The sequence below is a fragment of the Peromyscus maniculatus genome, chromosome 1, assembly GCF_049852395.1.
Source record: "Peromyscus maniculatus bairdii isolate BWxNUB_F1_BW_parent chromosome 1, HU_Pman_BW_mat_3.1, whole genome shotgun sequence".
Classification (NCBI taxonomy): domain Eukaryota; kingdom Metazoa; phylum Chordata; class Mammalia; order Rodentia; family Cricetidae; genus Peromyscus; species Peromyscus maniculatus.
Genome location: NC_134852.1, coordinates 203,049,643 through 203,077,464, shown reverse-complemented (window position 1 = coordinate 203,077,464; position 27,822 = coordinate 203,049,643). Strand labels below are relative to the sequence as shown.

Genomic DNA, 27,822 nt, shown 5'->3' with positions numbered 1-27,822 from the left:
ATAAAATTTGATTTATATTATGACATTTTTAAAATCTAGGCTGTCTGAATTTGAGTTCTAGTTTACTGCTATTCCTGTTGAAATGTATTCTCAAGACAAGTGCATACCTTCTATGCCACTTGTTTTGTTGAGAATATAGAGATGAACATAATACCCAGTAAATTGCTCCAAGGATGAAATCAGTTAATCCTTATTAACTACTACCATAATGCCTGAAATACAATGTCTTTAACAAAGCATGGAATTATTAGTATCATCTTGCAGTATGCCTAGATACCACTTAGCAGTCTATTCTGATTATCTTAAAACATAGCCACATTTTTAAATGCCCAGCACATTTCCAGCACTGGGGATTTCTGCTTCTTTCCATATTGCAATTAGCAGTAACTTCTGACAATTTTAACAAGGGGTACTTGTCTTACAAATAAGTATAAATTTCAGCACTCCTTTCCTCATTTGTAAATGCCCTATAAACATTTAAACTTGAAGCGTATTTTGTTGAAATGTCCTGAATTCTCTTGCCTTGAGCCAGCCACACAATAGACACATTTGTGAGTGTATATCCCATGTAAAGTCCTAGGGGCTGTGCCAGCTTAAAGATCCAGTTCAGTTTCTTGAGCCTAGTTCTATCCTTTCCCTCACAGCCCAGCTTTAATATATGGGGAGATGCTTAATCTTATTGCAACTTGATATGCCATGTTTTGTTGATACTCATGGGAGACCTGCCCTTTCCTAAACAGAAGTGGAGGGGGAGTGGATTGCAGGGCTGGGAACAGGGGTGTTGGGGGAGAGACTGGGAGGAGAGGAACCAGGGGAATCTCAGACTGGGATGTGAAATAAATACATTAATTTAAAAAAATCAGAAAATAAAACAGAATAAAGAGTAGATAAAAAAAATAATCAAACAAAAACTGAAGAAAATCAGCTGAGTCACCCAAATTGCCCTGCTGGGTATTTGTAGCCATATTTGACCAGAGAAGTAAGTAAATGGTAAATTTTAGTAAAATGCTAATATCACTCATGTTTTGATTTATACAAATCAATAAACATCTCTGGAACACTAAAAACAAATGAAACAAAACACACTTTCGGGTTTTTTCTTCTTCTTGATTACCCTTTTCCCTTTTAATTCAAATGGGTTCTTCCCAAATCAATTCAAAAATGGGTTCTCTCAATTAATTTTATTTTCTGTCAGAAATAAAGACCATATCTCATATTGGTTCCTTGATGATGGAACAAATGAATAAACTGGGCAGAAGTGACTTTGTAATAAACTATTTGCAACCATTTTTTTTTTAACACATGGCTTTATGAACTCAAACATTGCATAGGTGTGGGATGGGAAGCAGCAGCAGCAGCAAGGCTGCTGGACACAAGACCCATTCCTTGTTAATCCTGCATTTGCCCTTGTGTCTCTTGCTGTTGACTATCTGTAGGGAAACTGCTGGTTCTTGTTAGCATCACTTTGAGCAGTGGTGTGACTGCATTATGTAAAGGTGTTCTGCATCCCGGGGCGGGAAGAGAAGTGTCTTTGTTTTATTAGCTTGACAGTTCAGAGCAACGTGAATTGAAATTGATGTGAGCAGAACAGCAGTGGCATATCTGCTGATTTCCTAGATAGGAAGAATATTGGCAGACTCAAGGCCTGGCACAAATGTTCCCTTAAATCTGATTGTTCTGGCGAGCAGGAAGCTGAAAGTCATCCAGTGTGAATTTCCCTGTAGAATTGCAATGAATGATGAGCGCTTAGAGATAAATGAAAAACAAGAGAATCCATAAATGAATTAATAAGTAGCAGAGATGAACATCCTGTGAGGTGGGTATGACAGAGATAGGATCCATGGAGTGCGTGTCTGTTCACATTTGGGGTGCTGGAGGAGGATGCCATTCCTTTGTATGCTCCTGCATACCAGTTACTTGTTATTCCTGCATGCGTGTGTTCATGAAGCCATTTTAGCAAATGCAAACTGTATGAGTATGAGTGTTTAGATGGGACTGTAGCTCATGTATACACACACACGGGGAGCTTTGTGGAAAACAGAAAAATAACTCAGTTCCTGTTAAATTCATTTATTTCACATGCATTGTCACTTGGGTGCAACTGCAATGCTCTCAATTCTACAACTATGTGTGTATATGTGATGAGATATGCAAGTGATGAAAACAAAAAATTAGAGACAATACTGTGGCTTAGTTAATGAAATACCAGAATTTTCTCATAGTATGAGTTATCTATTTGACATGTTCTCTATTCAAGGAGGTGTAGAAATGTGAGCCCAGAAATTAGTTATGGGCCAAATATCTCAGAAATGGATTTTTAAAGAAAGTTTTGTGATAATAGTTAAAATTTTGGGATGTCATGTACAAAACAATGTACAAAGAACTTTCCATGGTTCTTTTATTTGACCCATAAATGAACTTTGGATGATTACAGTCACTTTCTCCTTGTTGAATAAATAGAGGTGGGAGTGCACAGGCACTCTCCTGAGGTTACAGAGCAAACTTAGGGCTTAAAGTCAAGGGTATGTAGATTTTTCAGCTACAATGTACCATGTCTCCCCTGAAAGGTTAGTATGTTGTGTTTGATTGTGGATGTGCAATAGTGTAAAAGTTGAAGGATAAGTTTAGTCTGGAGAAATAGCTTTAGTCCTCCCAGATGTGGAAACAAAACAAAACAAAACAAAACAGGAGGAAGAAATCGGTGAGAAAAACAGTCAATTGCTTCAGACCTGTGTCCAGACTTTCAGAATCAAGTCCAAAGTTACAAACAAATCCAGACAATAATTACATATAGCTGCCAACTTTGTCTTGTAGAAGGAAGTATATATGTATGGAAATTATGGAATCAAATGTTCTAAAATTCCATTATTCCCAAAGAACATGAGTGCTTCAGTGCCCATGTGGGTTGAATAGCACAAGAGAACATGTTTCATTATGACCAGAGCAGAAGAGATGTAATGGGTGTGTCTAGGAACTGTGGTTTCTAGCATGTATGTGTGTATGGGTGATGAAAGGGATTTGGACAGCTTTGGACAATGCCATCCCTCCTTTGGGAAGGGAAAATTAATTAATGATGATGAAGAGCACTTTGGCTTAATGGAAAATGATGACTTAGGGCAGCTGAGTGCAAAAGACTGCGATTGGGGGTGAAATTACTTGGCTGATAAATGCCGAGTGCATAAAATATGAGGCATGCCATGCACCATAAAAGGTATGCAGCACCCAGGCTGTATCTTCCGCACATGATATGCAACTCTTCTTTAAAAGAGAAAACTCAACCATCAGGATGAATGTGATATACCATGATTTCTTAAGAAAAGCTGCCTCTTAAAAACTTAGGTCAGATGTAACTAGAGTTTTCCTGCCTTGCCCACAGTCAGGACAAATCTCTGTCACCCGCCAATCCCACAGCTGCTCAGACCCAACCAAGTAAACACAGAGACCTATATTGCTTACAAACAATAAGTATGGCTTACTTATATTTGCTTACAAACAAACTGTATGGCCGTGGCAGGCTTCTTGCTAACTGTTTTTATAGCGTAAATTAATCCATTTCCATAAATCTATACCTTGCCACGTAGCTTGTGGCTTACCGGTATCTTCACATGGTGCTTGTCATGGTGGCGGCTGGCAGTGACTCCTTCTGCCTTCCTGTTCTTTCTTTTTTCTTCTGTTAGTCCCGCCTATACTCCCTGCCTAGCCACTGGCCAATCAGTGTTTTATTTATTGACCAATCAGAGCAACAGATTTGACATACAGACCATCCCACAGCAGTCAGAGGCAGAGAATACAAACCCTGTCCCATCCAAGTCAGAGTTATTACAAAATTTATAATAGGCTACTGTCTTTCTAGGAGAGTACTATTTGATCACATATTAGAAGAATAAAAAACATCTAGCTGGGGGTGTAGCTCCATGGTTGAATATTTGAAACAATATGCACAAAGTCCCAGGTAAAATCACCAGTAGCAATGGGGCAGTGGTGTGGGCAGGGCATGAGGAGGATCAGACATTTTTTTTTTTTGTCAAGTAAGTACTTTGATTATAGTGGCACACCTCACTCCTTCAGAACACACATCTTTTCTGTCTAGAAAATTGTATTTAGAGGATGAAAATAGCCCACCCTCCAACACAAGGAAACATGACCATGAGCATGTTCTCTTTCTTGCCACACTTCTTTCATCTACTTTCTTCAAATTTGACACTTAACATTTGCAATTTAAGTCTGAGAAAGTAGATATCATGGTTTGCCAATCAGCATCAGAGGAAGAAATAAGCAAAACACTCCAGCACAAGAGGCCTCCCAATTTGACCTCCACTTGGAACACGTGAATAATTGACACAGGAGAGGATTTGCTAGACAATAAACATGAAAAAGGAAGATGTCTGATATCCTTCCTTTAAATCATCAAAGAATTGCCCAGCATCTGGCATATTTTAAATCTCAAAGACCATTTGATATATGAAGGGACAAGTGCTTAAAATATTCAGGTTATTAGATCTTTAGTAGTTAAAGGAATGAAGCACATGTTCAGGAATTTACTGAATGACTACAGAATAAAGGCATCAAAGAATGATTACTGAAAGGTCCTTATAAGTATGATGTGCCAGTGTGATATTTCTCTCACAATACTCTAGAATAACAGGAAAATTTGTGTAAACAAGACAACCATGAGACTAAATATATGGGCTCTGGAGTTGGATGGACTGATGGACAGTCTGGGTCTGTGAATGAATGGCATTGGGCAGGTGATTTACATTTGAATATTTATTTATTCATCTGCAAAGTGATTACAATTTTTAATTTACAGAATACATGAAGTTGATTCATATATTGAGGTTTTTTAAAGGCCTCTCAAACCTAGCTTTTATTTACTCAATAAATTTAAATAAATTAATTGTCTTTGCTTGATTTGATTTTTTGGAGAAAAGGTCACAGTCTATAGGCATGGCTTGATTCAATTCATGGTAGTCCTTCTTCCTATGCCTTCCAGAGTTATTGTATCACCTAGTAGAGAACTCTTACTATCTATCTCAAAAAAATAAAATAAAATGAGAATCCCTTATACACATGATTGTACAATTAATTATTTTAAGGAATTTTTAGTGAATGATTATAGTTTATATTGTCTTTAAAGATCATAATGGTAGATGTCACTTTAACTTCCAATAAAGAGTTTAAAGGCTACTAGAGAAACTTTTGAGCAGGTTATTACCTCTTAGATGAGCCCATAGTGTTGAAACCAAGACATGGTACCATATTTATTAGAGGCAAAATGAAGAATACTGAAGTGCTAGGGACAGTGAATGAGGATAAAGACATTCTGACTTCTGGAAGAGGTGTATTGAGCTGTCTCTGAGGAGTAGACAGGGAGAAATACACTAGTATATTGTCTGTGAGATTCGAGGGTGGCCAGCATGAACAGAGAACATGGTTGGAAAAGGAATACAGCACTTTGAAGACAGTAAGTATGTTGTTCAGCTTGAGGTTTGAGCTGTAGCACTTCACATTTAAAGTCAAATCAAAATGGTGTCTTGGCTTGAGATGTTAAATGGCAATAAATAACTTTGAATTTCTTTTGAGACTTCTGGAATCAAATTCCTTCATATGAGAAGCAAGGAGAGAAAAGTAGCTTCCAGCACTGTCAGCATTCTTAGAGATTATTATGCTGAATTCAATAGGCATGAAATTTAACAGGTCCTTTTCCAGAAGAAGATACACTCCCAGTGTCAGAATATTTATTGGTTAATTCTGTGTCTGTGTGAAGCCGTAACTTCCACTGGATATTCTTTTCTGTATCTTCTGCCTTTCCCCTAATGCATTCCATCCTACGTATGCATGTAGTATGAGTGCAGAGAAAGGTAATATGGCCAAGTAAATATACTGTATTATCCCCAATATGATCCCATCTCTCTCTCTCTCTCTCTCTCTCTCTCTCTCTCTCTCTCTCTCTCTCTCTCTCTCTCTCACACACACACACACACACACACACACACACACACACACACACACTCAAATAAATGTACACACATGGATACCCACATGACTCCATACTTTGTGCACTAACTCTGCCCCTCTAATAAGAATTGATGGATAGTCTAAGTAATGAAACCTCACTTAAAAATTGTTGGAATAAGGAGCATCATTCAAAGGATTTCAGTTAGCAACATAGAAAAAAATGCCTTCATAAACCTCACAGTGAGCAGTAAAAGACACAGTTGACCATCTTTGCAGGCCAAGGTAAAGTAGCAAAAACAATTAAAAAGGAAAAAAGCAACTCGAACAAATCGCCTTGGTTACAAGAGAAAAATAAGCTGACTCTCTCCAGCTTTTACCCCTGTTGACACATGTTCTCTCTTCTTTGCCAAGTTTTTATTCCTCAAGATAAACCTGAAGGCCACACTTACAGAGATGAGTAACACATCCCAGCTTTCTGCTCAAGTGGCATTTGATAATGCCAAGCAGTCGGGGGCCAATAAAGTCACCACTTCTACAAATCAAATGAACCAGCTCCTAAACACATAGCCTTTTGCTCTGTGCTGTTGTCAAAGAAAAAGAGAAGGCAGGTGCAGTGGGGGATGGGGGTGGGGGTGGGGAGGAAGCAGGTAATGACATGACTAGAATAGGTAACATTTTAAAAAAATTCCTTTTGCATTTATTTCTGTAACCCTATAGAGGACTGAATGACTAAGTTATTTCTTACTTCTGGCTAAATACTGGTTGAGAGGGAAGCCCAGCAGGGCTTTGTGAAAATTCTGATTTATACAATTTAATTCTTAAAGAACTGGCAGTGTGGTCATATTTAAGTATGTAACAGCCTCTTGAACATATGCAAAACTAACATTGGGTTTCCTGGGAAGCAGCCCTCATGGAGCTGTTATAGTGAATAACAAAATATCATTGGTAATTAACACTGAGTTGTCAGGAAGTAGAATGCTCCTGGAGTTTATGCCTTCCACATTTGTTGAGAATCAACAATGCACAGAAATTGTTCTGGCTGTTGGTTGCCCAGAATGTGGCTTGTTTTCCTAAGTAGTTCAAAGTATTCCTCTCAACAACTCGTTTACATCATTTATTTGTTAAACAATCTTGTTCCAAAAAAGTACAGATTTGGCCCATCTCTAAATTATCCCAGATGCCAAATCCACAGGTACAGACTAATGAGATCTGCCTGTGTCAAAAACAGAATCGAAATGCATGTCTACTGTGGGTTGAGACCCAGCCTTTTAGAACTGACAAATTCTGAGCTGTCTGCTGAAAGAATTTTGGAAGTCAAACAGAATATGAAACTCTGTTCTCTGTGATCAAAAACAATTAAAATTTGTCAACACCTCAGTTTCCTTCTGCAGAGACTTGGGATGAAAGCTGTTACACAGGTTTGTAACAATCCTTGGAAGGCATCTATGCAAAAGAATGAGCATAGTGCTCTGTATTAACAAGGACAAGCAAAGCAACAACCTCTGCTAATTTCTTCCGCTTAAAATTAATCACATCACAGTATAAAGGGTCTAAGCTCAGTTAAACTTCTCCAAAATTCTGTTTAAGTGGTTTTTTTGTTTGTTTGTGTTTTTTTTTTATTCCCTGTGTGTGTTGCAGCTAGCTCCAAATGAAATCTAAGTCTCCATTTTTTTTTTTCTCATCCTGAAAACATGGTTATTGACCACTGTGCTAATGATGGGCATTGAATGAGTGAATGTGTGTATACATGGGATGTATCATTCAACACATTTTGGATCTTTCCCTCACTGACCTCCAATTTCACTGGATTGTAATCATTTCACAGGGACCAACATGTATTTGGTAAAGCTAAAATTCCTGAAAAGATAATCTACCAGTGATGATCTTTGACTGCACAGTTTGATAGTTTGCTAATTCTTAGCCTTAGCACATAGAATGAGGAAGCATTTCCATAGTTAATTGTTAGCAACATTTTTGTTTATTTATTTGTTATTTTAATTTTTGTGTATGGGTGTTTTGCACATGTCTGTGTGCCACATGTGCCTAGTACCCGGGGACTGTAGAAGAGGGCATCAGAACCCCTGGAATTAGAGTGGCAAATGGTTGTGAGCTGCCATGTTGATGCTAGGAACCAAACCATGGTCCTCTAGGAGAGAAACTGGTGCTCTTAGTCACTGAGCCATTTCTCTACCTCTGATATCAACCAATTTTAACAAGAAGATAACATCACGAAACTGAAAGAATGGTTATTTGATCAGAAAACAGTTACATTTTAAAATAATTGTTTTCCCTAATGCCCAGTACATTTGGTGAATTGAAAGAAAAAAAAGAAATAATAATAATTAAGTATGAGTCTTTTGCTGGCCAGTGGTGGCACATGTCTTTAATCCCAGCACTCAGGAGGCAGAGGCAAGGGATCTTTCTGAGTTTGAGGCCAGCCAGGTTTACAGAGGGAATTTCAGGACAGCCAGGAGTGTTATACAGGGAAACCCTGTCTTGGAAAAAAAAAAAGAAGAAAAGAAAGAAAAATGAGTCCTTCAACTGCCCTCTTTCAATTGCTTGGTACTGAAAATACCTCAATAATTTAGATAGTCATTATAACCATGCACTCTGAAACTATAGCATTCTGGGTTACAATCCAAGGTCTGACACTTACTCTGTGTCATTGACAATGTGACCTGGATGTGAAATAGAATTAGCAATTATTTCCCAAACATACTGTTACAAATATTAAATGAGAGATTATATGCTGTGGATATCATTCTATATAAATAAAACACTGATGGCCAGTGACCAGGCAGGAAGTAGGTGGCCAGACAGGAAGTAGGTGGGACAAGGAGAGAGGAGAATTCTGGGAAGCGGAAAGGCTGAGGAAGAGACACTGCAGCCACCGCCAGGACAAGCAGCATGTAGAGACTCTGGTAAGCCACCAGCCACGTGGCAAGGTATAGATTTATAAAAATGGGTTAATTTAAGATAAAAGAACAGTTAGCAAGAAGCCTGCCACGGCCATACAGTTTATAAGTGATATAAGTGTCTGAGTAATTATTTTATAAGTGGATTGTGGGACTGTGGGGCTTGGGGAACCTGGAGAGAAGCCCTCCAGCAACAAATGGCGCCCAACGGCTCGAGTTTCCACCTTAACCCTGAGAATATTTAATAACCAATTCTAAACAGAGCCAAAACCAGGTTCCTGCTTCTTGTCTCATACGAGCAGCTAGACACTGCAAAACGCGGGTTTGAACACTGGCGGGTTCCTGGCGTGTGCGTTTGACCGGCAGTATGGCGGGAATGAGGCGTCTGCCAGCGGCACATTACACTGTGTGGTAGATTTAGTCTTTACTAGTATTAAAAAAAAAGGTTTCTGGGCTACACGCTGCTTTGATAAAAGCTTAGACCCACTATTTCTGAGACTTGATGACTCCCAGAGCTGGCGGAAAACGTACCACTGCCATGTTGGGAAGCTAAAGTGGGCGGAGCCAGCAGTCACAGCGCCACGTAAAGATGGCTACCACACAGAGAATCTGGATTATATTCTCTTTGATATTCGTAACTAAAGAAAAACATTTGATTACAAAAGCTGTTGAGTTATGCCAAAATGTATATTTTAAAGGTACCTTGACTTCAAAATTTGGATATAAGGATATGTTACTTTGGAAAAGAGGTTCTGCTTTTGTTTCCACAGAAAGCCAGAGGCTGTGGATTTGTTCCAGATTAAGATACATCAGGTTTCACCAGCCAAGACCCCCTGAAAGGTCTCCGATGACACCATGGCCCAGATGATCCAACATCCAGAGCGGTTTCAAGGCAACTGATTCACACAATACAGCCTCACGGACTACCCCATAGGCCTAAAATTTTCTTTGCATCCCCATAAGATACAGCGCCCCCCTCCAGCAGGAAGTAGTAAGAGATGCTACGTCCAAATTCCCAAATATACCAAGCTGGCTTTAGAGGTGGAATTGGCTCATTCCCCCTCTAAACCCAGACATATTGCTTAAAAAAAAAATGGTTAAGAGATTCTTGTGTCCCAAATCAGAAGAGCCCTCTGATGTGGGAGAGAAAAAAAAAAAAAAAAAACAATATTTTTATTTAAAACAGGTTGATTATAAATGTGATCTCTTTCTAAAAAAGAAGAGGGGATATGATATAGATATAGAGGAGGATATAGAGATGATAAGATAAAAGGGTAGATTAATGAACCTACTTTTAAAGAACAACTTGTTTGAAATGTTTTACATTGGTATAGATTTTAGTTTATGTTTAAAATGTTTTACATTGGTATAAATTTTAGTTTATTGATACAAACTTGAAGTTAATTTAGTTATACTGTATATATATATTTCTATTCTTGTTTGAGGTATTATGTTTATGTAACTCATTTAAAATTGTAATGGATAATTAAAAATAGATTAATAATTAGTCATCTATGATAATCATATTTGTAGCCATGTTAGTTAAGTCTTCTAGGTATACATAGATATATTTCAGATAGATAAGTAATCTTCAAACACTTCATAGACCTAGAGAATATGGCATTTAAATAACTTAGAATTCTGTTGACATGAGACACAATTGCTCCTGGCTGCACCAATTTGATCCCGAGAGAATGTTGGGCTTCTAAGACATTTCCATTTGGAAGTTTGTCTTTTTGGCACAAAATGGCCTACTGGACAAAGAACTGCCCTTGCCTTGATGGCTGACAGTACAAATATAATGCTGTCCTTTCTGGACCATTGTACTCTGCCAAGCGACCACTGTACTCTGCCAAGACAGGGTAAGATGGTCTCTCAGAATTCCTGCTTCTAAAAATGGTCTGTCAGATACTCTAGGCCTGTAGCCAATTTGAATGCACCAACAATGCTGAGAAACATTAGGTGACTGTCCAGGCTGCCAGCTGTCTTGGTCTACTTTTGCAAGATTCCCGAAAGTTGCTTGCATCCATCTACCATTTCTCAGGTACCATTATGTTCCTTCTCAGGTCTTTGATGTGGTTGAAAACTAGATAGTTGTAATTTCCTCAGTTATGACAAAAGATAAGTTAGATATAAAACCTTAAACTCACAAATATAAGATAGATAGGACATCTTCTTTAATATTGTAACTGTAATTCTTGCTTGATAATTGTTTTGTTATATGTAATTTTACCATGTTAAAGTTAAAACCTTACTTTTTAAAAAAAGAAAAAAGGGAAATGCTGTGGATATCATTCTATATAAATAAAACACTGATGGCCAGTGACCAGGCAGGAAGTAGGTGGCCAGGCAGGAAGTAGGTGGGACAAGGAGAGAGGAGAATTCTGGGAAGCGGAAAGGCTGAGGAAGAGACACTGCAGCCACCGCCAGGACAAGCAGCATGTAGAGACTCTGGTAAGCCACCAGCCACGTGGCAAGGTATAGATTTATAAAAATGGGTTAATTTAAGATAAAAGAACAGTTAGCAAGAAGCCTGCCACGGCCATACAGTTTATAAGTGATATAAGCGTCTGAGTGATTATTTTATAAGTGGATTGTGGGACTGCGGGGCTTGGGGAACCTGGAGAGAAGCCCTCCAGCAACAAATATATATATATATAAAATACCCGGCATGATGTCTAGCATACAATATAAACTGTCCCTATTTACTTATTGCTTGTCAAGCAACAGGCTTGAAAGTGTTGAGGTTTGTATTTTGGAGACTGATGGCTGTAGTCAACCTATCATCAGATGATAAACCTATGAAAGTCACAGTTTACAGAAAGGACCACAGTTTCAGTTTTACATTTCATGGATTTGACAAATATCCTATTACATACATACATCATTATGTGATCATAACATGATGATTTCACTGTCTTTAGAATCCTCTGTGCTCCACCTAGTCATTCTGCCACCCCCCCAAGTAGACCCTGGCAACTGCTGATCTTTTTTGTGGCTCCATAGCTTTGCCTTTACAGGATGTCATGCAGTTGCCATCCTTCACTTATTAGTGTGTGTTTGGGTGTTCAGGCCCCCTTGTCATGTTACAGCTTGATGGTGTATTTAGTGTCAAATAATATTCCATTGTTTGTACATGCCATTATTTATTTTACTTTCCTCTTCATAGTGAACATCTTGATTATTTACAATTTTTGGTGATTGAATAAAGCTATTATAAACATCATAAGTAACAGCAAAACAGACAAAAGATATTAAACTTCTATCAAACTTGTGTTATGACTCACATACAGCAGGGGGCGCAAGGCTATTGGTTTCTGTCAAGCAAACTTGGGAGGTATATCTAAGCATTTACACCTATCCTGTCTTTCTGCTAAGATAAAAATTTGACAGTCGGTTGTTATTTTAATGTAAAAAAAAGTCCTTCCTCAAAATGATGTATTTTTCAGCCATGTCAATTTTTCCCAGGTAGCAGGGATAAAGGGAATGTTCTTGGCTAACAAGAAGATTGACAACCAAGTGAAGACTTTCATCACTTACAACAAAGGCAGAGACTGGCGTTTGCTGCAGGCTCCAGATGCAGATCTAAGGGGGGATCCTGTGCACTGTTTACTGGTGAGTCCTGCATGCTGGAGCAGCATGCCCCACATGGTGAAGGGCTAAAGTTGGTGTCCAACAAGATGTTGAAGATAGTTTTGGGACTTCTGTTCAGCTGATGAAAAAGATGAGCAAAATCCAAAGAAAAGAATGGTTAGGCCTATCAACTGTGATGGTCAGAGATGGGAACATCTACCAGACTCTTGCTCCACTACAAGATTCTTGTTTCTAGCCTGAATCACTTCTGTTTGTTTGATGTTTTGGGTGGTGGTGGTGGTGGTGATGGGATTTTCTGTTTTGTTTTTGCGCTAAATTGTTCTCTCTGTCACTCAGCTGTATCCCTAGCCATCTCAGATTCTGATAGTATCTCCAGTTTGAGAGAAATACAGTGTTTTTCATCTCTGCTGAGGCTGTTCCCTGAGCTTTTTTTTTTTTTTTTTCTTTTTAATTTTCAAGACAGATTTTCCCTGTGTTAACAGTCCCAGCTGTCCTGGAACTTGCTTTGTAGACTAAGTTGGCCTCGAACTCACAGAGATCCACCTGCCTCTGCCTGCCAAGTGCTGGGATTAAAGGCCTGCACCACCAATGCCAGGCTCCCTGAGCTTTCTGATAATTCAAGATAAATTACCAGTTACAGAACTAATAGTACATACATTTATCTGTGGAATTTGTGAAGTGAATGCTGATTGAGTGTATTTTCTTGCAGATACTTTTCATATAATTTTGAAAGAAGTTTATGATTCAACAAAGGGTTAAGAATCATTGATCTAAGCATACATTTCCTTCCTCTATATTCTGTTCAATTTATCTGCTTTAGTCTATAATGCCTGGGCTGGCAAAAATCTGTGACACATAGAGAAAAATGTAGCCCAGTACTTGTTTTGCTGCACAACGCTTTTTTGGAACATAGTCACACTTACATAGTTATTTATTGTACATTGCAATTTTCACTTTATAAAGGTTGAATCAGTAGCCATATGCAGTCAGAGCAAGCCTAAGATACTTCCTTTATTACCACTGAAAGGAAAACTTGCTATCCATATCCCTGTTTTAAATCATGGCTTTTTTCAGTGACCTTTCTTTATCAGATATGTTGGCAAGAAATTATTTGTATATTAAATGATAGGATGGGATCTAAGAGAAAGATGAAAGATGGAGAGTGCTATCAAAGAGTTTTCAGCTTACTTCTCTAAGTGAGACTAGATTTATAAATAAAACATCCTTTAGTTGTATCATATTGGCTCTGATGACCATGACATACTTAGCACATCCATGGATACAGAAACAGAGGAAGAAGAGATAAATTTTCAAGCTAAGTATATTGTTAATACACATAATGTTCTATAAAACAGCTCAGAAGCTATGTTTAAGATCATATAAAGGAGCTATCAGTGCGGGAAAGATCACTTAGTTTTATGGTAAGGTCTTGAGATGTGCATATATGTGTATGTGTATCTGTCTAAATCTATCTCATCTAAATGTGCATCTATTATTGATCACACTCTTCGTAACTCTGGCTTTGATGTAATCTTCACTCTATCCCACAGTTCTGGGACACTCACTTCTCAGGTTCATCTCACATAGCAGGAGGCAGGTCAACCTCTTTCTCAAAAGGATTCCAGCTGCTATAGCTTGACCTTATTAGTTGTAGAGGACATTTAACTTGTCACTGTGCATCAGGAAAGCACTCCTAAATTTCATCTCCTACTCAGACCCCATCATTATTACTGACAACTTGCCGGGAGAAAAAATAGCCAATTGTGATAGAACGTTCACAGATCCAGTGATTGACTAAGTAAATGTAACACGTATTTATTGAATATCTATATTAGTCAAGGTGTGGGTCAGTACCATTAAAATAGGTCAGCTTCCTACCCAACTATTCCATGTTACGGAACTATGTTGTTCAAAGATTATGGAGAAGAACGAGTTCACATCTTCCTGCATTATAAACTTACTGTGTTCATTCATGAATATCTTGCAGTGGGGTTTCTTGTTATTTCTTTTCTTTTTTTTTTTTTTTTTTCGAGACAGGGTTTCTCTGTGTAGCTTTGCGCCTTTCCTGGAACTCACTTGGTAGCCCAGGCTGGCCTCGAACTCACAGAGATCCGCCTGCCTCTGTCTCCTGAGTGCTGGGATTAAAGGTGTGTGCCACCACTGCCCGGCTTTGTTATTTCTTTTAAAACACCCTTTTAAAAAGAAAAACAGGTCTTTTCTTTCCATTCAGATCCTTGATTCTTAAGTGGTTTTCATGAGTATCCAGTGATGTCAAATCTGTTTATTATCCTTTTTCTTTATAATTTTAACTATCTTAAATCAGCACACTTATATGCTGACTTTCTTTCCCAGCTTCCTGCATTAAATGTATACTTCAAAATATAAACACTATGACCATTTTTGACAATTCCAAAAATTTGCATCAAGAATCATACAAACTTGCCTCATGAAGAATTCAACATTATGCTGTATTTGTATGTTTTGTGTGGTGGATGTAGCCACTCCATTGAAAGGTGTTTGACTTTCAGATTTGATTTTATCAAAAACTGTGCATTTCCTGTCAGTTATACTGAGGGCTTTGCTGTGATATCCTCCTTCTGAACTCAAGTTGACTCCAGTGTTAACAAAATCAAGAGGTTCATTGAGATTAAGGACACATGAATTATTGGGATGTAGATATACAGGACCAAGGAGTCTTTGTACCTTTCTCCTTTATTAATCCTGTTGCTCAAAGCAGTTCAACATAAGCTTTAAAAACCAGGAAATGGAGTAAAGAGGGGAAACTGACAAAGGAAATAGGAAAGAGAGGCTAAAATCACTTCACAAAATCATGCCAAAGGCACAAAGTAGGAGAGAAAAATCTTTGAACTACAGGATACCTAGACTGAAAAAAAAGAAAGAAAGAAGGAAACCTTCTAAGGCTTAGGAGGCAGTAGCAGAGAGGAGATAAAAAGTGATTTTAGATTGTGAGTATGTGGAAAGTGACAGTGTCACTGAAAGCAGAGACCAGTGATTAGAAAAGAGATTTTCCAGCAGGGCTGTTACAAGCATGGAACAAGTCCAAAATTACAGCCCCAAATGGAATGTCCCTGGTAAGATGTATTCGATAGAATAAGACATCCAGAGTAATTTGGGCCTGTATTTTTAGGACTTTCAGACTGATTGCCTAGAGACTCAGCTGGGATTTCTTTCTTCAGAAGACTGTTGTACAATTAGATGTGGTATTACGGGTCTTGGTTCACCTTCCCCCAAAGCCTCAGAATCGGACTCCTAAGAGGCAATACCTGAGCACACCTGAGCCTGCGGCAAATACTTGGACCTCTGAGGAAAAGCACAGGGTTTTGTGGAGAGAGACCCTGATTTCTTTGTAGATTCATTTCACCTTAAAAAAATAAAAAAAGTGGAACTGAGTAGAGAGCTGCTGTGAGAGATTCCCAAGTCTGTAGACTCTAGGACTCCACATATTGTGCTAAACTGAAGTGGTGCTGGATACCCCATATTCAAACAACTCCTTTGAGGGTGTCCCTCTTCTTTGTGTTTGAATCTTTACTGAACACAACATGGATCGTTTGCTTTAATTTAGAATAAGAAACGCACGAAATCATGTATGCTTGGGGAAGTGTTGGAGAGTGCTGTTTGGGGACTTAGTGGCTGTCTTGTGCCTGTCGGAAGTTCTGACTCGTGTTTGTAGAATACCATTCACATTAGCAGCTATAGGGATGAGTTGCTGTAAGTATAAGGTATAAAGGCTATTATTACAGAGGATGTGTCTTTTAGCAACAGGTGATTCCCCATTGTACTTGAAAGACAGAAGATAATGAATGGACCACTGAAAAACACTGTGCTAAGTATAGTAAGCAATGACCAAAAGACAAATATGATTTGTTCCTTACCTATGAAATGTTAGTAGTGGTACTCTCAACGTCAAAAAGCAAAATGTCCCTTAATAGAGGCCGGGAAGTTCTATAAAGGCGAAGATGTTAGTCAAAGGATGCCTATGCCTAAACAGGGGCTACAACTGAGACTCTGTCTCGGAAAACCAACCAATCAAGAAAGAAAATAAACCAAAAAAGATGGGAGGGCACAGTGTTTCAATTAGATGGGAGGATTGAATGATAATTATCTAAGATGAAGAAATAATGTTTTGATTTAGTCCTGCTAAGTATTTATGGAGCACTTACACTCATCAAAATGCTTTTGTTGGATAAAAGAAAAGACCAGGGTAGTCAAAGAATGGTAATATGATCTGGAAGTTCACTAATGGGCTTCAGGGTTTGGGAACTCCCTGAAATCAAATGAAACTATGCACATGACTTTCCTCCCTTTGTATGGTCTTTCACGACATGTGATTCTCAAGATCCCTTGTACCTCAGTAGGATAATGTTAGAGACACTAGGAAGATTCATGTTATGTCACAGCTGATGAGTCGATTGACGACACAAAGGACAGTTTCTGACTGTGGATGCTGGTGACCCCATCTGTGAGTCAGCTGTCAGAACTCAGTGGGTATCGGTGTACATTCTCATGTTTGCTTTGTATGGAAGGAAGGGGGGAATATCAGGAAGTACCCTTGAAACGTCTCATTCTTTTTGGGTTGGAGATGATCCTGGAAAAAATCACTATAGCAACTGGAGCTGTGAGCATAATGTAGGTCCTCCACACCTGTTTGACAATGATCAAAATAAAGACAGGAAGGCAAGAAGAAAAGAGGAAAAAGGAACACTAAGTGCCCTTTTCTGGTGAAAAAGTACATGAGAATTCAGAATACTCTTCCCATGTACTCCACAAACTTGGAACAGCATGATGGTCCTTACAATATACCCTTATATTAACTTGTCATGGAATCACTTTTGACACAGCAGGCTGGATACAAAATATTAACTAAAGCACAATCACTTGCTTGTGGTTTTCTTGAGACATTGGTGTCAGCCATATAAACTCTTTGATAAATAAAATGAAAGAAACAGAAAAAAAAAGGCATGGAAAATTCTTGAAGTACCAGCTGGGGGCAATCCAGTACTGTAAATGTGAGAGAGGAGGACAAGTCACAGAGATCATTTCTAAAACTTGCTAAGCCTTAAACTGCCGCCTTTTCTTTTCAAATGAATGTGTTGGCCCTCCGAAAGCCAGGGCCAGAGAGCAGTTCTGAGATAGCTGATTGAAACACCCTCGTCTCCTCATTGTCACGTGTTTCCATACCAAATAATCACTGGTTCAGATGCCAGCTGAGCCTCACAATCTTCCAAATTTGTAAGCAGCTGGCTTAAGACTGTGACCTGGATACTCCCCTGTATGTGAATGCAGTGCTCTGTTGAGTGATTTAAATGGCCCTCCATGAAATCTCTATGTCTAGGGATAATGCCCAGGCTGTATGACACTCCTTGGAGCACTATAAAGATGATGACATCATTACTCAGATTGATTTATACTCGGGTTCATGTTCAGTAAACCAATAATATATTCCATGTAACAACATAAAAAGCATTTTTGCTGTTTATTATAAGCCTTTACTATCCTGTTAAAATTATATGCAAGATTCCATAGGCGATACAATGTAGAACTTGATTTGTTTTCATTTCTAGATTATCTGAGCAAGATAAAATTGTACCATACCTGAAATAGATCATACAGGATTATTCATAGTAAAATAAATGTTGATAAATCAGGTAAAGGGAGATCTATAAGTTACAGGTGACAGGAAAGCTCCCATGGTGTGATTGCTCCATTTATCTTGTCTTAGCATGGTCTAGGTGGATCACATCTTGATCCTTCGTTCCTGTTGTCTTCCTAATGGGCATAAAGAAGTCAAGTGTTTGGTACTTTCTCCTTCAGAGCTATCTTCTCTCTTTCAGAGCTTTATGAACATGAAACTTTCCTTGAAAGCTTTACATGAAAATTTCATGCAAAACCAGTAATTCATTGTTCCTTAAAGGCTTCACTTTCTGTGTTATTAGTGAGAATTCCACTACCGTATTGTGATCTGTGATTTCATTTTGTAGTGTTTGGCTGCTTTTATTTCTGAGTTTCATTTTTACTTTGTCATTTGCTCCACCTTTTATAAATTTAATCATTGCAATCCTGAAGCTCTCTGAACATTTACTGGCTGAGACTTACAGAGCAGAATAAAAGTAATAACTGAGACACACTGGTGATTCCCAAAACTCAATTCAATAATATTAGGAAGTAATCTTCCTGAGAGATGAAAGAAGTGGGGGGTTCAAACACAAGCTTGTATTTTTGACAATTCAGTATATGGACTATTTTAAACAAAATTCATATAAGAAATACTATACATTTTTTGGAAAATGTTCATGCCTTAATCAGAGAATTTGTTCAAGGCCTCCAAGCATAGAAAAATAAATTTCAAAAATTTTTATTTAAAATTATATTACTACTGCATTTTGCCTATAAGAATGATTTCTTATAATGAACAAAACCAAAAAGGAGATAAGAGAAGGGATAAATATGATTAAAGTGTGTTGTGTGTGTATGAAAATGTCAGTGATGAAACTCATTAGTTTATTTAGTTAATATGCATTCATTAAAAAAGAAACAGAATCTGGTGACAACACCATGCCAATTGTTTGCAGACATTAGTCTGGTTTCACATCTTAGACAGAATTTCCTATGCTGAGACCATGCTCTGAGGTATTAATAGCTGAGCTGCCAACTGATTTCTTGAAAGTCCTCCTAGGTCAACTCATCCCCATTTCTTAGCTTCATGTCCCACTGTTCCTTTAGTCTTTACTGGTATATACTGTGATACTTGATCCATCTCCCTCTTTCTCTTTGTTATTAGTATTGCTCATGTCCCAACTGTCCTCTCAAATATCTTGATCATATCACCCAAATCCATAACCTACCCATCCTTCTTCATGTTGTACTTTCTCTTAGGAGCCAGTCTTAATTCCAAACTGGTCTTTGTTTCTTCACCATCGAGAGTTTTATAATGTTTTGTTTCTATCTTTATTAGGAGGGCTAAAATACTTTCTTTACCCAATAACCAATGGAAATATCTCATGTTCTCTTAAAAAAATCTGTAATGGCAGAAATAACATTTTGGTCCATAATTGTTTTATGAGCTCTACCTAGTATTTTACAGTTGTTAAAATAATTATCTTACTAAATATACTTTAGGTAAATTATGGCTATAATGGAGGTGTTTTCTTTTCACCAACCTAAAAGCTGCCATATGCTTGGTTCACACTAGACATTTGTGAACATAATGATGGGTTGGTGGATGGATGATCCCAGTGGGTAGACTAAGATGTTCATAGATGGAAGACAGACTGGATAAGCAAATGGATGGATAGAGAGATTAGTTGCTCTGAATCTAGGTCTTTTAGTTTATTTTGTTTTGTGTTTTTGTTTTTAAAAAAAGAGATAGAGTCTCGTTAGGCAACCCTGGAACTTACTCTGTAGACCAGGTTGACCTTGAATTTGTAGCTATGTTCTTGCCTGTAGAATCTGGGTTTTAAGTGGCCATGTTGATTATGTGCATATATGACATTCAATTCTCTTCTTCCCAGCCTTATTGTTCACTACACCTCCATCTCAAGGTCTCTGAGAATCCCTATACATCTGGGATCATTGCCAGCAGGGACACAGCCCCAAGTATTATAGTTGCTTCAGGTAAGAAGTATGCATGCTTTGCTTGCTATTGTACATGTCCTTATTTTAAGAAACAAGACATCTGTGGTTGGAATTTAATGAGCAAGCTAAAAATATTTTTGAAAGCCACCTAAACCATTGACCTGAAGCAAGTCTACTGAAAATCCCTGCTTAGACAGAACATTTGCAGTTGACATCCATCTCAGGCAGTGCAGACTGCTGATGTGATCTGTTCCTGGCTCTTTCAGAACCTTCCTCCCACTAATGGCCATGCATTCTTTCTAGGTAATATAGGTTCTGAATTGTCAGACAGCGACATCAGCATGTTTGTCTCCTCAGATGCAGGGAACACTTGGAGGCAGGTAAGAAAATACCCTTGGTCTGTTTTTTTTTCTGCTCAAGTTCTAAGTCATAGTTCAATTTGTTTCAAATCTAGAAACCTAAAGACAGCATTGTACATAACCTGACACCAATAATGTATTTATTTTTCTCCTTTTAATGCGTGTTTGAAATGAACCAATGCAGGTTGATGCTTTTATCCTTTGATAAAGATATTTCTTATCAAGGGTCTATATATAAACACATCTGAAATCAAGTGGGAAAGGATTTTTATGTAAAAGAAAATGGGAACGCTGAGTCTATTATGTAAGAAATTTGGATCCTTCTGGGTGGATTGCACACATAAAGCTTACTTGTCTTTATAAATTCTCCTTCCTTAAAGAGAGACAAAATAGTCATTACCAAGGTGGTGTTCTGAGATGTTTAAATTTCATGTGTAAATGACAGAGTAATAACTATCAGACTGCATATGGTCAATAAATACAAATGGAGTCACTTCAAACCAATGCACTTAGCTTAACTGCTTCTTACCTTTCTTCTGAATGAAAATTAGATTCTGACAGCTGATAAAGCAGGCATTTAATGAAGCTTAGCTATCACAACAAGGTATGAGCCTAATGTATGACTGTTACACCTCGATAAATATGTTTTAATAAGCTTCTGGTGCTTAATTATCATACAATAGCTAGCACTATAAATTGAAATATAATGCACAGGTAATCATACTTAACAAGGAACTGACTTTGCTTGAAATTTCATGAGAAGAGAGAGGAGAGCATGATAGTCAAGTGCTCTGTCTTAGCTTTAAGCCCTCAATGGTACTTTCATATTTTGAAAAAAGAGGACAGAGGAGAAATTTTTGGGGTCTGAAGGAAGATGGACAATTCTAAGGAAAATTTGGGGGAACAATGTTAGGATTCCATTTCTTTCTTCTGACACTAAACAAGTCATAGAACTCTCTCCTTATACAGGCTAGGGTCATATATTGGGCATAAGAATTAATGAGGTTGGAGAGTAGATGTGTGGGTAAGCTCCTTTCTGCACTTTAGAGGCCCCAAGTTTCGTTCTTAACACCCACATCCAGATACTCATGACCACTTGTAACTCCAGCTTCAAGTAGTTCAGTGCCCTCTTCTGGCCTCATGCTCCCCCCCCCATCTCTCTCTCTCTCACACACACAGACTTACTAAAAATAATTAAACAAGAGAGAGATTATGTCTGTAGTATAACTTCAGATGAGTCCATCATAACATTTTAACTGAGAACCCAGAATGCATTTTATATAGAAAAATTTAGAGACTCTTTCCAGAATTTCTTCATTTGATTCATTTCTCCACATCTTGTAAAAGACTCAATTTTAAATGTGACCAAAGTTAAGGATTTTATCTTAATTAGAGCTGTTTGTCACTTGTAAGGATATCCATGAGTCAAATGAGAAAACATCTCTGTGATCAAGTGTGGGAATTTGGAGATAATTAGAAAATTATATCTGAAGAGGGCAATGCAGCCGGGCGGTGGTGGCGCACGCCTTTAATCCCAGCACTCGGGAGGCAGAGCCAGGAGGATCTCTGTGAGTTCGAGGCCAGCCTGGACTACCAAGTGAGTCCCAGGAGAGGTGCAAAGCTACACAGAGAAACCCTGTCTCGAAAAACCAAAAAAAAAAAAAAAAAAAAAAAAAAGAAAAAAGAGGGCAATGCAGTGCAGTGAGCCTCACTTTTACCCATTGTTATATGTGCATTCTCAGTCTACAAATCTTAGTATATGAGTGAGACTATTATACTAAACTGTCTCCAAGTTTCCTTCCATTTATATATTTACACTATTTACAGTTTCCTAGTGTTCTGAGATCATCTTCAGAAATAGGAATTGATAAGTACTGCCACAAATATGAGAATAAAAAGATAAATATATGCTGTTCATACTGAAAATTTATTTTGTAGAACTATAAGATTATTTTTATATAGTATCAGTGGTAGATGTAGTCCATGTTGAGAAGCATTGCTTTATGGCTTACATTTTCTCAAAGATTTAGGGAAACCCATTTCTATGAGAGATTTTAATCTTCTTACATAGACTGATTCTCTGTTCCTGGGACACCAGATGCAGATGTAATGTAGTTGTGTGCCTGTGTGTTGTTTTTCTCATTCAGATCTTTGAAGAAGAGCACAGTATTTTGTACCTAGATCAAGGTGGAGTTCTGGTTGCTATGAAACACACGTCTCTCCCAATTCGACACCTTTGGTAAGGGTACTTCTGACTTAGGAAAATGCAAATGGCCATTTTTCTGGGCCAGCCTTTGAATCAGCCTTCACACTATTACTGTATTTATTCTAACTACCATCATCTACTAGCACATTATTTTATGTTTGTTCTGTTGAAATAAGATTGTGGCTTATGTTTTTGGAAAGGGGAAGTTGGGGAGCAAACAGAAGGGTAGGCAAGCGTTTTTGCTCCTAAGAGAACAACTGCATTAAGGTTTTCAAATATGACAATGCCTGCATCAGTTCCTTAGTTCCTCAGTGCCATCACCTGAACAGCCTCATTCACACTCTCCCATAATCTCTGAGCAGCAGGCATTATTTGCAATCACTCATCCCTAACAACATCTCATGAAGTTTAGTATCTACACAGCTTTGTGCATCCCACACAGAGACTTGTAGTTCATGACTATTCTGCTCTTATCCTGTTTCACCTGTGTGACTTCCTTAGTTTCCTATAATGAGGTGACAGTCCTCAAATCTACCTGTGTCTTGTACTGATGAATGTGCAAGGCCTAATGTCTACAGGGCTTTCCAACAGGCTTCTTCATCCGTATTTAGAATTGGTTCACTGCTTAATGAGCTTGTGCAAAGTCAAAAACCTGATTTTCCTTCCATCTTTGATTATATTAATGATTCTACAAGAAAACTGCAGAAGACTAGCAAAGGTTGATTTGAGGAAAGGCATCCACAGAGTGAAACACACCCTCCTGTTCAGTTGTCTCAGTCAGTGCTCAGGCTGCTGTTACCAAATACCATAGCAAGTTAACTCATGAACATCAGAAATTGATTTCTCAGAGTTTTGTGAACTAGAAGTATAAGACAAAAGTGCTGGCCAAGTCCATTTCTACTGAATAACACACTTTCACTTTCAGATTACTAAATGGTGCCTGTTTCTACATAGCAAAATGGACAGAGTTGTCCAAGCCTTTTTCTATAAGACAACAGATCCATTGCTGAGGACTCTACCCTTTGGATCTCACGTTTACCCAAGTATCTATTTCCTAATATCATTAGTGATTTAATTTTCAGCACATGTATATTGAAGAGAACATAGCGATTTATGTTATAACAGACTAGCAGAAATGCAGACATTTCTTGCTCTAACCAGCCCATCCTTCCATATGCATTCATTCAGTGAGGTCAGCAAGGATGCATGTAATGTAAGTGGGACTTGCTTATGAGTTGATCACATAGAGACAGATTTGTTTGATTTTGTCAAACTTGCAAAGCTATCTATGCCCAGCACCACCAATAGGACATTGCAGATTTGGACACAGTCCCCTGAAGTGCCAGAACTTATAAAATCTCTAAATTATTTCCTGTTATTACATTATTCCCATTTCATTACACTCTCCCTTATTTGTACCCCAACACATCTTCTCATAGTAGCTTGAATATCTCTATTTCTGCCTTTTGATATAATTAAGTACATCTATTTGTAATGAAGTCTCAATGTGTTATTTTTTTTCTTCTGGTAAAAAACTTCTTTCCTTACACAGAGATATCACCTTTTCCTTTTGAGATGTGAATACTGTTAAACTGTTCTGCCATTAGGTTGAGTTTTGATGAAGGGAGATCTTGGAGCAAATACAGTTTCACATCCATTCCACTTTTTGTGGATGGAGTTCTGGGGGAGCCTGGAGAAGAGACACTGATCATGACGTAAGTGGTATGGTGTGATCCCATCTCACTATCACCTAGAGAGGTCTTTTGCAGCTGAGCCTGTTGGTGTTGTTACTATTAATTTGGAAGTTGTTGGTGATGTTAGTACATCATACTTCAACAACCTCCAGCAAAGAAGAAAAAGAATGAGAAGCATTTTTGAAGATGCAGGCTGAGGGATGGTAGGGAAAGGCTGTGATTTTTTCTTTCTGTGCTTAACCAGTTTAGGTAAATTAATAAGAACTTTCTTAATTGAAAATAAAGCTATGCATTTTAAAAGTATAATAATACTGTGCAACCTGGATTTGTAGAAAATTCTAGATGTGTAAGACCATGGCATTTCATTTATCCCCAACTATTTGTGTTACATAATTGTGAGGCATGTTAAGGGAACCATGAGACCAACTGGCTTTCGAAAGTTGAATTTATGTTCATTCTTGTCTAGAAAGTAATAATCATTAATTCATGAAAGACTTGATTAATGACTTAACTGACTACCGGTTTCAAAACTTTGACTTTGAATTTGAAATATGAAACTGTAATATTCCCTGCTCTTCGAAAATTGGCCATAGAAAACCTGGAAAGATAGATAATTCCAAAGTAATTTAACCAGAAATCAGTAAAAATGTCAAACTCAAAGTGAAAAAATGATATACATTTAAGCCTCCTCACTTTTAACATTGAGAAAAGACAAGAAAAATCTATTATACTCAGTAGCCACACTTTCACTTTTGTACATGGCAAACACAGCTAGACTAGAAGTTTATTGAGTAGCTCACTTTTATTCAATCTTTAGGTTTTCAAAATATTGTTTTGCACACAGAAAAGGTGGTCTGAAAGGCTGCTTTGTAGCCTTTGTCTATATTATGTCTAGTGACTAAATCCTATATTAACTGAATCCCTGCATGAGATCAGTATTTATAAGGTAAGAGTGGTTGTAATTACTTGGTCTTATTGTCCACTTTATGTAGGGCTTGATGAGAAGGTAAAAGAATATGAAAGTCATTGTACCAGATATATTAACAAAAGAACCTAAAAGTTTATGTTGGACCACTTAAAATACAATATTTGTGGTTGTTTCTTCAGTCACTTTCTAAACCATTCTTGTGGCTTAGAATTAAATATTTTGGGATCTGGCTTTCCTAGTTGCTAGTGATATGACTGTCATGTCTGCATTGAGAAAAATCTTTGAGCCCCAATTTATCCATGTGCAAAGTGAAGTCAGTGATAGTCTCCTCTTCATAAATGTGCTTGACAGGAGATGTGATCCATGTAATGTGGCTAGCAGTACGCCATCTTCACAGCAGACAATTTAATACAAACTTTTGTTATACTGTTGTTGTCTTTATGGTTGTGACCCTTATCTATCACTGTAAACCCTGTAGAGTATTTGGACACTTCAGCCACCGCTCCGAATGGCAGCTGGTCAAAGTGGATTACAAGTCCATTTTTGATAGACGCTGTGCTGAAGAAGACTACAGACCCTGGCAGTTACACAGCCAGGTAAGAGTTAGAGAGATGAGCCTAAACCCTGGGAAGGAAGCAGGGAAGGTTTGGAAAAACAACTATTCCTTACGGCTTAGGAATTGGAGTTCTCAAGTCCACAATGTCCATTTTATTCTTTTTTGTTTTATGTCTCACAGAATAATCTAACTCAACATTTATATCCTGTTGTGAAGTTGCTTCTGTTTTTTTTATGCTAAGATATAATGATATAAAAATTCAAATGTGCTTAGCTTAGATTTACACCTCAAAATGAAATACCAACTCAGCACTGAGATGCAAACATAATTTGTCTGAGCATATCATAGGGCTGCATGATAGACGCAGAATGAGGGACGGCTCCTCAGTTTCAGTGAGCAATGCAGACGGAGCTAAGGCATAAAACAGTCAACCAATGCTGAGTGAGTGACGCCAAAGAAGTCCTTCCACATCTCTGTGATTCCTTAGGGGTATATAGTAGCTCTTGCCTCCTCCAAGATAGTCATGGCATAAGAATAAGAAATTGCTACTAGGAAACTGTCCTACGTCATCCCTCTCAGTTATTCATCTCAGATCAAAATCCTTGGATGAGAGTTTCTCTTTTTGATTTCCCACAATAGACATCAATCTGCAGGCTATTCAAAGGATATGGTAGAAATACCTGCTAAGAAGTCGTGCCAATATTCAGGAACTGAAACACCTTATACTCCATACACTGAGTAATGTATTTACTCATGATGTGAAATGTAGTCAGTTAAAGTAAGTTTCCTCGGTAAAGACAGAGGATAACACATTTTAAAAATTCTGCTTTGATTTTTCAGAAACACAAAGGTGCTATATTTGACAGTGGGTGCAGCATTAGCAAGGAACACACACTCTATTTAGAGGCAAACCAATGGAATTTTCACTCAGTTGCTGCTGTCTTTGTCTTTGGAATGCATACACATTATGATACTTCCAGCTTTTATTTGTTTATTGGAAAAAGACTGAACTTGGCTTTCTTACTTGTCTGGTGGATGGTCATACAATTAGTGATATAAAGTTATGGAGAAAAAATAACAAATTGAGATAAAATGGGTATTTATATTTCTTAACTATGTTTTTTCATGGGCTCATAAATGACCAAATATATAAGTATTTTGTTATAGGAAAACTGAACCTAATCATTACAGGTTAGCAGTCAATTTCTTAGTTACAGGCTACCTTACATTCTCGTGTACCTTTCATTGCACTAAGCCTAACACTTTGCAAATAAATAAATAAATAAATAAATAAATAAATAAATAAATAAATAAATAAATAAATAAAAATAATAATAAAAACTTTACTAAATATAAGATATTATGGCTATCATTAGAAAAATCTGCATTGATTATTGGAGCTGCCTTTGTGTTCATACTTCATAATAGACATCAAAAGGAAAATACCAATATCACAAATTGGATTCCAAAGCATTTTGTTATATTAAAGTTTGTGAATATCTCCCCAAACCACATTGTTATGCAATAGGAGAAGTCTATGTGTTCAAATTTTGCATCGTATTTCTCTCCTTACAGGGTGAAGCATGCATCATGGGAGCCAAAAGGATATATAAGAAGCGAAAATCTGAGCGGAAGTGTATGCAAGGAAAATATGCAGGAGCGATGGAGTCTGAGCCTTGTGTTTGTACAGAGGCGGATTTTGACTGGTGAGCTTCCATAGCTGTTTCACAAAGCTGTTGAGTAGTATGACATCCGTGAAGCCTCAATAAAACCTTAGATTTGAGAAAGTGATAATATACCTAGGGTTAAGTGGCAGGTCTCATGTTTTTTATAAAATTCTTTCTTGGCAACATCATGGTATTCATTAGTTATGTGGTTGTATCTTCTAAAAAACCAGCAGTTTCGTCTTTGGATTTTAAAAGGCCTTACAAGATGGTTGGCAATTATCTTCATATTGATGATATGTTCTCAGAAAGAAGAAGGAGAGGTCAGCTCTATCTCGAGCTGCTTTAGATGGCT

General features: G+C 37.7%; 1 protein-coding gene across 7 annotated transcripts in view; it reads left to right on the top strand.

Annotated features, from left to right (window-relative positions):
• The window catches only part of Sorcs1 (sortilin related VPS10 domain containing receptor 1), a 537,652-nt gene that overhangs the window by 418,978 nt on the left and 90,852 nt on the right, over nt 1–27,822 (top strand). For all 7 annotated transcript variants that reach the window (XM_006983296.3, XM_076563275.1, XM_006983299.4 and 4 more), the window contains exons 10-16: nt 12,342–12,488; nt 19,997–20,099; nt 20,364–20,440; nt 22,567–22,658; nt 24,233–24,340; nt 25,726–25,843; nt 27,379–27,509. In XM_006983296.3, the coding sequence (XP_006983358.1) occupies nt 12,342–12,488; nt 19,997–20,099; nt 20,364–20,440; nt 22,567–22,658; nt 24,233–24,340; nt 25,726–25,843; nt 27,379–27,509 (776 nt within the window). The remainder of the gene's footprint in view (nt 1–12,341; nt 12,489–19,996; nt 20,100–20,363; nt 20,441–22,566; nt 22,659–24,232; nt 24,341–25,725; nt 25,844–27,378; nt 27,510–27,822) is intronic.